Below are 12,625 nucleotides of genomic sequence, written 5' to 3'. Positions count from 1 at the left end.
TATTGACGAGAGACACAGAGAGAGAGATAGAGGCAGAGGGAGAAGCAGGCTCCATGCAGGGAGCCCGATGTGGGACTCGATCCTGGGTCTCCAGGATCAGGCCCCAGGCTGAAGGCGATGCTAAACCACTGAGCCACCAGGGCTGCCCAACAGCCCTTCTTTAAAAGGAACATTTGGGTTTAACCTGATGAGACCGCTTATTTGCTATGCTGTTTGGTATCACACAGTCTGCCATGTGGGACGGAGGACATCATGTCAGCAATTAAGGGCTGGCCCGACACAGGGGGCCCACAGCAAATTCCGGAGAATCTAACTATCCCACCTGAAGGCCAAACTTAGCCACAAGGGGGTTTTGTTGTTGTTGTTGCTGTATTTAGCAGTGGAACAAGAGAGAAAGAAATCAGTCACCATAGAAACCACAACATCACCATCCATCGTAACACAACAGCTCACATGCTTCCCTACCCCTTTGGCTGCAGCAGATAGAATGAGAAAGAAAAGCTCTCCTCTCTCTTGCCTCCACTTCACCTTCCCTCTCCGGCCTCTAACCTAGCTAGGTCTCAGACCCTAAACCACAGAAGAGGTTCCCTCCAACGGGTTAAACCTACAATCACACCGAAAGGTACATACTTCAAAGCTGAAGAGAGCTAAAGAAATAACAGGCCGGGGGATCATCAGTGTGGCAGGAGCACAGCCCCAACACTCTGCACAGAGAAGACGAACGTGCATGGAATATCTGCCTTTCTTTGTCAATTTGCTGGTGTTGAAAAATAGTAATAATCATGGCTGCGAGCGGCACCTTCTCTTACCAATGAACCTCCTCCCCGTGGCCCCCTCCCTTTGTCAGCTCTAGAGAGCAGGGTGCAATGAAGAAATCATGACAAATACAGCTGGAGGTGGGATCAAAGGACATCTAGCAGGTCGTTTGGCCATCGTGAAAGCCCTCTATCTGCAGACTGCCAGGAGGCCCGTTAGTGCGAATAGTCTGGGATCCTTTTAACAGATACTTCTGTCAAAGAAGCCAAACAGCCAGAGACCTGGTGGTTTTTCCAAGTTCTAGACCAAGTACTAGACCAAGCACTGTCTTCTGACCCACTGTTGAGTCCTGATGAAGGAAAAGCGCCAGTTACCATGATCTCGGCTCCCAGTAACCTCCACATCAGCCACAGATGTCAATCGAGACTTGGCAATAATGGGATGGACCATGGCTAGAGGCTAGATCTACACGTCCCATCGAAAAACACAGCTCTCCTCAGCTTCTGGTAAAATGGAGTGATCCGAAAACATTGGCTGTCACCACCCAGACACATCTCATCTACCCAGCTATGACATGGATCAGAGGAACATGGATGCAACACTAGGAAAGACAGGCCGTACAGTGGGAAACCAGATGCCCAGAAGGCAAAACACAGCCACTCAGACCCAGCTCCTGCCTGACGGCCTCTCCAGTACATTCCTCAAGCTCCTTGTATCTGCACAGATCTGTTTAATCAGTAAATTATGCATCACACCCAGCACCTTATGATGCATTACTGCAAATACCTGGCGATGTAATAAAAGCCGGAGACTCTGAGAAGAAAACGAGTCCACACACAACATGAGTGACTCCGATCTTCGTCAGCAAGATGTACACACAGACATGGCAACTTCACTGCCAACAGGACCTCACAGAGGCTGAGATGTTTCCTCCACTCCAATTCATCCCTAATATTCCTCTGGGTGCTCTCACGTGTGCTACACGTGGTCACTGCATCGTTCAGAACCACTCACATGAGACTTGCCCCACTGACGTAACACTCATGGCCTCGGAGTCTCCACTCTTCTGAGCAGATTTCTGTAGTTACTTCTTCACTAAACCACTTGGGAATTTTTATCGCATGCTCACTATGTGCCAGGCACTGTTCAAGGCACTGGGGATGGAGCCGCAGGCTGTTCTATGGAGCTTCCGCCTAGCTGGGGGAAACATCAGATGCAGAAAAAGCAAATTAATCCAGAAAATGTGTGGGGATCAGTGCTACGATGGGCATGATGATGGAAGGAGGACAGATGGTGGCAGAGAATCTAAGCAGAGACCCGAATAAAGTGAGAGAAGATACCACACAGGCCTCTGGGGTCACTTTCCAGGCAGACAGAGCCTTACTGTGAAGGCCTGAGCAGGGGCATCTCCGTGTTGGAGGGGCAGCAGTTCACCGAAGGGTAAGGTGGCAGACGGGCTCACAGGGAACAGGACCACGCGGGACCAGGGGCAGGATGAGATGCCCCAGGAAGAGTCACATGCAGAAGAGTGATGGGATCTGAATTTTGTTTCAGGAGAATCACTCTGGCCACCCTCTAAGGAACAGACTGCAGGGAAGCAATGATGAGCATCCAGGAACACGGTTCTGTAACTAAGGCAGCAGTCCAGGACACAGGGGTTGTGGCGATGGACCAAGAGAAGAGTGACTGAATCTGAGACAGACCGTGACCGCAGAGCTGCCAGGCTTGGTCCACAGATGGAACGGAGGTGGGCAGAAGAGGATTAACATGTAGAGTAGGCCAGAGGCGGCAGTCGTTGGGAAGGGGTTAGCCCTGGGCTGCCATCCGGGGTTATGGCTTATAGACAGCACTCTGCACTGATAGAAAGTTCCCCTATGTAGAAGCGTAGCCCGCTGTGCCAATGCTGTTTGTACAAACAATATGATTTCCTTCTGGGAGCTGAGGAATTGGGGACATACTGAGCAGATGGCACCTACATGGCCAGTGGGGCCTTAGATGCGCTGCCCTGGAAGGCAATGGTTAGCACACATTGTCACAATTCAGAGTCTCCCTTGGGACACTCTGGAGAGGACCCATGGAGGCTTGTGCATTCATGTCCAGAGTCCACACCATGCTGCTCTTCCTTTGGCCGATTTAGCTCTATGCTCTTTTTCTGTAATTAACCAACCATGAGCATAACCACATCTTAGTCCTATGAGTCCTGGTATTCACAAAACCTGGGGGTTAGAGCTGGGGACCTGACACAGGCATCAGAAAGAACCGGGCTTCAGGGACGAAGCCATGGTGCTGGCCTCACGTCCCTGTGGCTTACCCTCACTTTCACTCTACTGCCTATCTCTAAACAGCTTCTTTGGAATTTCAGACACACTGAGATTTTAAACTTGTTTTTTTTTTTTTTCAGTGGAATGAAAAAAAATATTCGAGCAAGTTCACTTCTTTAAGGGATAAAATTGGGTAACGGGTTTCAGTGACATTTTAAATAACATTCTTTCCTTGTAATTACAAGGTGTGCTCAACAAATGAAGTCAGGTGGAGAGCGGGCTTTCCCTGGGCTACACACCGGTATTCCCCTAAGGGAAAAATGCTTTATTGTACTTAACTGGCAAATTGGGAACTTGGGCTTCTTACGTGTACATCTCTTTGATGTGTGTATGAGTTGTCACTGAAATGTCCATGACTTAACACTCGAAGATGAGTGGGGTTACAAACGTAAATCGCAGCTTATGAGGACTGTAGAGAATGAAAAGTTAAGTGATTAGAGAAGGCTTCTGAATGTCTGACACATGGAAGGTTATGTTAATGATAGCTACACTCTTATTTTCACATCTCCCTTGGCCCCATTTTTAAGATGTAACTGAATTCCCCTAAATCCATGCAGTGGAGACTTAGTGCAATTGAAAACTGAAACAGAACAGAAATCACCAGCCCCTTTCTTCTGTTCTCATTACTATAACAGTAGGACTTGACCTACAAGCCAATGACGGGTTGCAAAGGTTGCCTAATAAATGAAAAGAGGAAGCCATGAGACACCATGTTGACATGCACTGTAGTCCCCTCTATAAATTTACCTTCCTTCAGGAGTAAATTAATAGTAATATATGGATTATTTTAGCACATCTATTAGGTCCCTCAATAATGAGGCTGGTTATCAGGAAAAAAAGTCTTTTTCATTATTCAGTTTTCAATATAATGCATTTTTTAAATCCTTTTCCCTCTGTATCATTGCCATTTTGTTAGGTACTTATCTTTCAAATGAGTGTACATTTTTAAAGATCATCTGCATTTTCCAAATCAGGAGAATCAGAATTCCCACTAAAATGGTAACCAAAAGCCATCCCAAGTGTTCTCTCAAATCAAGGATAGATAACAGCAGGAATACTAAAGATGAGCTTGTTTTTACACAATTACTGTCTATATTCATGCAAGATGAAGAATTCTGTACATTAACACTAGCAGACCACACTTATAGGCATAGAACCACAGATACCAAAGTACACAGATGAACACATCCTCAGAGTGGCAAACACCGCAGCAAAACAAGATGTATTCCATCAAAATACCCATTTTATCTATGGTGTAAAAATAATTTAAAAAGAACTGCTTTGAAATACTGCTCATCTCTAGGCATTAAATGTGCATAGCTTTGACTTCTGTCTTGCAACAGCTAAACACTATGGCAATGTTCCATAATGACACGCATCTAGGAAGACTCATGACTGAATCCAGACATATATACTTTTACCATAATGAAAATAATAGAAGTAAGTTTTCCTGGTGAGAAACAGTGATGATCAAACAGTGATAAGAGGGGAAGAAAAACATATACAAGTTCTATTTTTGCACCCTGCCTGCAGAATATTGCTCACTGAAACTTCCAAACCTGAGACAAAAAAAAAAAAAAACCCTCTAATTTTTATTAATGTGAAGCAACTGTTAAGACAGTCTGAAGAACCCATCACATGTCCCCCATGCAATTTCTCTGAGCTTAGGGACTCCTGTGTGAGTAGGATAACTCGGTAGAGAATACTATTATATGATTTCTTAAATTACTATTCATACATGAAATGTGGTTTTACTGAGTTGAATAATGTCTCCTAAAAATTCGCATCCACCCTAAACCTGGGAATGTGACATTATTTAGACACGAGGTCTTTGCAGACACAGGCAAGTTAAGCTGCGGCCATGCTGCACTAACGTGGGCCGACATCATATGATGGGTGTCCCCATAAGCAGGGAGAAATTGGGACAATCACACAGAGGGAACACGAAGACAGAGGCTGGGGGAATGCCGCCACAACCCAAGAGATGCTAAGGATCGCAGGCAACCCCCAGAAGCCAGGACACACTCCCCAGAGCCGTGGGAAGGAGTGTGGTCCTACAGACAGCTCCATCTCTACTTCTAGCCTCCAAAGCTAAGACCGAATACATTTTCATTGTTTTTAGTCACCCAGTTTGTGGTAATTTATTACAACAGCCTTGGGGTGGTGGTTGTTCTTAGGATTCCAAAATTAAATGTATAAATATCTACTCCATACAAAGCATGGTTAAGAAAGTGCAACTGCCCAGTTCTTTTCCATCGAATTGAAATCAGAGAAAACATTCATAGAAGTGCCTCGGGAACACATAACTTTCAATTTGACCCATTTTTATTCATGAAATGCCCATTCCATACATCCTGTGGAAAGCAGGAAATATTCAGGATCTACTCTTAAAGCAACTATTCATTATGAACAAAACACTGAGTGCAATAACTCTCAGCAGCCCACCCACAGTAGTGTCTGAATTCTAATAGGAAAACATGAAAGGGAGGGAAGAAGTTCACTGTATTTTGAAAAAAAATGTAGACAAATGATGAGACCCTGGAATCTGGTCAATAGCATCTTGCAGAGAGTAGCTGCTCAATAAATGGGTAATGAATTAGTAAATCGTTAATTAAAAATGCATTAGGATTACTAACATTTCTACCTTTTCAGTGTTAGCATTCACGTTCTGATCAGTAAGTCTGCATATCCAGTTAACCCACAACTATATGAACTCAACGTATTTTAAATCAATGACTTAAAGGCATCTGTCTATTCACAAATTTGCTCACATATCCGACAGGATTTTCTGAGCTCTACTGCAGCTACAGAGTCTGGTTCAACAGCTTCAACACTGAACAAGAAAAACATGGTCCCTGCCTTCCGAAAGCTTCGGTTAGGCAAAAAGACATGGACAGACCGTCAAGAACCACACAGACAGCACAGTCTAAGTGTGAGCTGGGCGACAGGACCCAAGAGGGAGCCCCTCATGTAGGGTAAGGGCAGAGCCCAGGGGCCCCTGGAAGGCTTGGTGAACAGATGTGTATTTGCAGTCAAATTGCAGCAAATCTTCAGCAAGATTTAACAGAAAGAACAAGACAGGGGCAGAGAGTATGTGAAGAGTAGAGCAGAGGCTGGCACCCGGCACCCCGGGGGAGGTGCCTCCCAGGAGGCATACAGGCAGGCAGGCACGGAGTCCCGGCAGACCCGGCACAACCTGGAAGGAGCTTCAGCTACAGTCCAGGCAATGAGGCTGCTTGAAAGGAGCTGCCAGATGCCAATGCCAGATGCCTTAACCGAGCATCTCCCTCAACTCTAACCAAAATTCCAGCAAAAAAAAAAAAAAAAAAAAATCTGCAGACACGAACCCGCTCAGTAGCAACAAAAGTATGGAAGCAAAAGTACAGATGAACCAGCAGTGACTAATTTAGTACAATCAACAGAAGGAAATCCTGAGGCTGCAGCAGCAAAGCCGAGAACCAACCCAGGGAAACTGTGGCATCTTTAGGAGACTCAGAAACCAGTAATAACCACATATGTCCAAAACTGGGAGTGAATGGGGGGACACTTGGGGGGTGCAGTCAGTTGAGCGACTGACTCTCGGTTCCAGCTCAGGTCGTGATCCTAGGGTTATGGAGCCCCGCGTTGGACTCTGCACTCAGTGCAGAGTCCGCTTGAGATTCTCTTTCCCTTTCCTTCTGCTCCTCCCTGCCTCCCCATGCTCCTTCTCTCTCTCTCTCTATCTCTCTCTCTCTCTCAAATAAATAAATAAATAAATAAATAAATAAATAAATAAATAAAATCTTAATGAACAAACTGGAGGTAAATGGGAGCAGGTGAGGGAAGGGGTCCCCTCCCTACCCTGAAAGACCAACCGTCCTCCCCAGTCTCCTCTGGAGAGGGTGAAACAGATGGCCCCTGAGCTGTAGGTGTGGGTCCCTGGTCCCTCAGTGCCAAAACCCCCAGCCCTCTTCTCCCCAGCTCACCCAACACCACCAACAGCTGGATTTTGAGCCCCAAGCTGGAAGTTGAAAACTACCCCCCTGGAAAATCAGCTAAGGAGAAAAAGCCACCGTATAAAGAAGCAGCTCTCCAAGGTCACCTACATGGACCAGCTCCACCCTCGGCTTTCTAACCCCCCTTACTCGAGAGCCACGGTCAAGGATTTTCTGACATCGTCGGAAAGCCTCTGACAAGGACAACCAGAACCAAAGGCAACATGGAGAAAACAGATCATTCAGGGGAGAAAAAAAAAAAAAAGCTTTTAAAAATCAGTAATTCCAACAAGAGAAATTCATGCATCTGTGCAGTAAGAAGACGAGGCTGTAAACAGCATCCAGCAAAAACACACCAGACAAGTGGTCGTAAAAACATGACGGCACAAATAAGTTCAGGAAACTTCTCACAGTGGTGCAAACAGACAAGGAAATGGAAAATAGAACTGAAAGAGAGAGAGAGAGAGAGAGAAGTAAAAAGCCAGTCCAGGAGTACCGCATCCACATACTCACAAATCAAGAGAGCCAAAGAGAGGTATGAGACATCGTTCGAAAAAAGAAATTTAAAAAATAAATAAAAAACAAATAAAATAAAATAAAAAATTAAAAAAAAAAAAGAAACGTCCCCAGATTAAAGGCACGAGCTGCAGGTGCCAGAGGTGGCCAGCATCATGGAAGGAAACGGATGCCCACCACGGCATTCTACTGCGAAACTGCGCAATGGTGGGGGAAAACACAAGATTGCAGGGAAGGAATAGAGAAGGGAGTGATACCTCCAAATTCTTGAGAAAAGCCTAGAATTCTCTACCCAAACTCTCACTGAAGCATGAAGACAGAATAAAGACATTCTCCCGGACTCAACGCGAGACACGCTGTGGGCCGCCACCACCAGGATGGCTTGTCGTGTCGTAACAGCTTCATGACCTGAGGGGAGAAGGCCAAACAAGGCAGACGGAGACCGTGAACAGCGTCGGGCTCATTGGGATCAAATACAAAACAGGTTCCCAGTCCCTGCTCTCGGCCCAGCTGCCCGGAGCCGAGGAGAACATTCCATTCACGTCACAGAAAGTAGCGCTCGGGCCTGTTCCGGGAACAGGAGTTAAGCTATAAAAGCAGAAAATATAAACCAACTGGTTCCTGTCCGTATGTCTCAGGGATGGCCGGTCCCTGGAGTTCATAGGAGCTCTGGCAGACGGCAGCTCAACTACGATAAACTCTAATTCTCTAAAGACCAGCTCATGACTCTGCTGACTCGACTCTTGTAAACCGAGAAAAAGCAAAGCCAGCCTATTACCCAGACATCATTCAGCTATTTTCCCCTCCAAAGAGCAGGAAAAGGCCTCTTTCTTTTTTTTAAGGTTTTATTTTTTTTTAAGTAACCTCTACACCCAACGTGGGACTCGAACTCACAACCCCAAGATCAAGAGCCGCATGCTCCACCAACTGAGCCAGCCAGGCACCCCAGGAAAAGCCTTGTTTCTTCTGAAAAAAGTAGGCTTATACCTGCTTCTTACTTTGTCAAGAGCAAATAATAAGCCATTTAGGAAAACATACACCAGCAGTAACACTACAAAGAGAAGCAAGAAAATGACCGCCGCAAAGGCAAAGGCACTAGGTGCCTTGGCAGAGCCAGGAGAGCATGTCTGGGAAGGACACGGAGAAGGCTTCTTTCTGGTGGTGACTTCCCGAGTCTAGACCTCACCTGTTACTCAGAGCGCCCCACAGATGTGGAATGTATTTCAAAAGAAAATCTATTTTTTCAAACCTGAGGGACATGATCCAGTTTATGCTTTTAAAATATTACTAAGGGGTCGTCTAGGTGGCTCAGCGGTTGAGCATCTGCCTTCAGCTCAGAGAATGATCCCGGGGTCCCAGAATCGAGTCCCACATCGGGTCCCCACGAGGAGCCTGCTTCTCCCTCTGCCTGGGTCTCTGCCTCTCTCTGTGTGTGTCTCATGAATAAATAAGTAAAATGTTTTAAAAAATAAAATTTTATTTATGTTTATGTTTAAATAAAATATGACTAAGGCCACCATGAAGACAGTGGACATTGACCATAGAGGTCAAAAAGGGGGATGCAAAGAGGCCGTAGAGCCAGATATGTAATGGAAAAGTAAAAGTTGTTTTTAGTTATTACTTTTACCTTTTCCAGGGGAGGATGTTACCAGGAGAGCAAGAAAGGAAGGAAAGAAGGAAGCAAGGGAAGGAGGGAGGGAGAAGTGAGGAATGAAGTCATTGATGAGTTAGCAAAAACAAAACAAAACCCTCAAAACATTGTTTCATTGCCAGTGATCACTACCCCTACTAGCCTAGTCTATTGATGCTGCTCCTCTTATACAGTAGGATCCAAACACTGTAGAAGTCATCACTCAAACTTCAGAACATAATTTTATCACTAGTTTTAAAAGTCATCTTGTTTTTTTAAAGACTTTATTTATTTAATCATGACAGACATGAGGTGGGGGGGGCGCAGAGACACAGGCAGAGGGAGAAGCAGGTTCCTCGAGGGGAGCCTGGACCCCGGGATCATGCCCTGAGCCCAAGGCAGATGCTCAACCACAGAGCCACCCAGGGGTCCCTAAAAGCCATCTCTTTAGGTCCAATTTTATAAACAAGGAAATGTGCAGCTAGAGAAGGTTCACAATTTGTCATGATGGGTTTAAATTCTGAGTAAGGACTTTGGTGTACCAGCGCCCACACCCAGGCCCTAAGCTCTTGCTGCCCGGGTATTCTCCACAGGGGATGTGTACAGCACTGCGGAAATGTGCCCCCTCGGGATGGGAAGACCACTTTCTGCCAGGTGACAGCAACCACATTTAGAACTGTCCCAGGACTCGAGGTCCAGGTAGGAAGAGGACATTTCAGGACTTCCTCTGGGCCGCACACATCATCCTCGCCCACAGCTTCATATTCATCTACATGGAAGTGTTAGGCCTAATTTTCAAGTGTCAGGAACACAGTGATCCATTTCAGTTGTGTGTTTCTTTCCCCTTCTGTTGGCACCCCCAACCCTCACGGCCTATGGCCCATTAGATACTCACTCAAACTTCTTGGTCCATCCAGAGAACCGACCGACCCGTCAAGAGGAGCATCATTTTCTATTATTTTTACCAAACAAATACCAAAAACAGACTTGCTAACTTTTTGCTGTTGATGTTGTTCCCTTTGTGAGGGGTGAAGGTGTTATTATTCTATAATAATACATTATGGAGAAAAACAAGAAAGCCACAGAATTTCAATCAGCATCTTGTAACACGAGTACTTGGGAAGATGACAAAACAAAGCACAAGCTCACAGGTAACATTTTAAACATTTCAAATGATACCTGGCTGAGCAGGTGGGAAAGGATTCACTATGAGAAACTTTTCACTCAAGAACGGCTGCTGTTGAGAAAAGTAATAAACAAGTCGCTAGGAACCGACATCTTACCTTAAATACTTCCATCGGAAGAGGAAACTGTGCGGCATCAGTGAGGGATTTTTCCAGAGCACATTTCCACTCAGAGGCCATCTTCAAAGGATAGATTTCTGTATCAACAGCAAACCACATAAGCATTTAAGGACTCAAATGTTCTGCGGGTGGTTCTCTCTTGAATTTTATCTTCCAAGTTTTCAGAGTCACTCCGTGCACTCAGCAACCGTGAGAATTCACACCCTGCCCCATAAAAGGCCACCTGCTGATGGGATTTTCCGATGATTAAGAGCAACCTGAGACTCAGCTATCAGAAATGAAGAATAAACTTCACAGGGCCCCTTCAGGGAACATTTGCATGCATTCTGTGGGCATTCCATATGTAATTTATTGGCACAAATCACATTAGCACCATCTCCAGTCATCCGCTGCCCCAAATTCCATGCATCACCTGGGAAGTAATATCCACTGATGAAGAACTTATTATCGGATAAATTTCTAAACTTGAAATGACTCTTGTCTGGCATTTTCAGTTATTACAGCATATTTTTCACTAAATCTCTAAGCTCTCATATGCTAAAAATAGCCCATGTAAGCCAGAAAATTATTAAAAGGTAAATTAAAATTTACCAACCAAGTTTAATATTTACACTTGAAATGTTGCTAACACACCACATGTTGCCCATATTTTCCCCCAGGCGGTAGTGGGGGTGTAGAGATGGGGGGGGTGGGCAGAGGGATTTATGAAGGGAGGTTACTCTGGCTGAATGCAAAATAGAGAGAAAAAATTTGTTGAGCACTGTTTTCACCGATTGCTGAGACTGCAGGGGATTTTATGATCTGATCTCAACGGATTTAAGACCTTATCAAAATAGGATTTGCAGAAGCACTCAGTTGAAGGAGATATGTTTATACCTTCCCTATATCAACCCAGGCTACTTCAGACAGACCGTCAGGACATGAATATGAATTTAAGCACAGTTAAAAGGCAACGTTAAACCTTTGGGGCCATATTTTTAATTTCTTGCATGTCTGCTTTTCAGCGCACAGCCATATATTTCGATGCCCACAGCTTTTGAACTCACCTTGAGCCTAAAGCTGTGTTTCAAGCAGTTTATTGAGCCTTTTCAGGCTCCCGCAATTATCGCAGGACAGAGATGCCACCAGAAGGAGTCAGGTGTTCAAGGCACAGCCCACTGTCACTCACGGTCAGTTATGCAAAGTCACGTAAAGGGTCATTAATGACAAGACGGGCTCTACTGTAGATACTGTCTATAATCCTTTTTTAGCATTTTATTCATACTCTTCTACCTCGGGAGAATTTTCTTTCTCTCCCAATTTGGCATCTCTATATCAGAATAAGAATAGAATGGGATTCCTCTTAGGAGCTTCTGACATATAACACAGTGAGGCCTCCGTTATCTCCTGTGCAGAAAACAGATGAATGGTACCTGTATCACCCACAGCTGGGCAAGGGGAGCAGAGGGAGAAACTGCTTGTCACAGGGTCCCACAAAGGAGCAAGAGGGGCCAGTTCACAGCCTTCTAAATTGTCCTGTGAGGACGAGAAGATGGTTCAGCCCAGGGCCACTGCACCAACATCTCAGTGGAGAGGAAGCAGCTCAGACGGCTCCAGAGCCCTAAGCATGCCCATGACACAGGTCAGGAGGGGGCTTAGCATGGAAACAACACACAAGAACCTAGAGTTCCCAAGTAGGTGAGAATAAATCCACTTCCCCAGGGATCTGGAAGCTGGCCAACAGAGAGTTCAGCCTTGGCGTGGTGGTAAAAGGAGAAGCAAGGCATGAGAAAGGATAACGATGAGACAGGAAGAGTGGGAAAAGGCAGTAGAGGGTCCACTGTGTTGGTGTCTGGAGTCCCACAGTCTGGGGGTGGCAGAAGGTAAGAGGAGGGTAAGAGAATTGCGGCTCAAAAAAACTATGCCAGACAGAGCCAAAGCCCACCTGGCCAGAGTTCAAGCTGGACACTTAGAACTGAGTCAGGTGACCCGGTGACCTCCCTATAGGGACGCAAGCAGCCCTTCCTGACAACCGTGTCCACACACCTGGCAGAGCACGATGGGACCCACTGTGTTGCCCCAGAAAGCCGAGCTCCTGGTCCTCTTGATATTGTCTTTCTCCTACCAAAACCAAAAGCCTGGTGC

General features: G+C 45.7%; 1 protein-coding gene across 1 annotated transcript in view; it reads right to left on the bottom strand.

Annotated features, from left to right (window-relative positions):
* Nucleotides 1-12,625, bottom strand: part of SFMBT2 (Scm like with four mbt domains 2) — a 212,536-nt gene that overhangs the window by 91,383 nt on the left and 108,528 nt on the right. Inside the window, 1 exon segment of the mRNA XM_041767770.1 lies at nt 10,481-10,578. Coding sequence (XP_041623704.1) covers nt 10,481-10,578 — 98 coding nt within the window.

This window comes from Vulpes lagopus, chromosome 8 (assembly GCF_018345385.1).
Source record: "Vulpes lagopus strain Blue_001 chromosome 8, ASM1834538v1, whole genome shotgun sequence".
Lineage (NCBI taxonomy): Eukaryota > Metazoa > Chordata > Mammalia > Carnivora > Canidae > Vulpes > Vulpes lagopus.
This window is presented reverse-complemented; position numbering and strand designations above follow the sequence as displayed.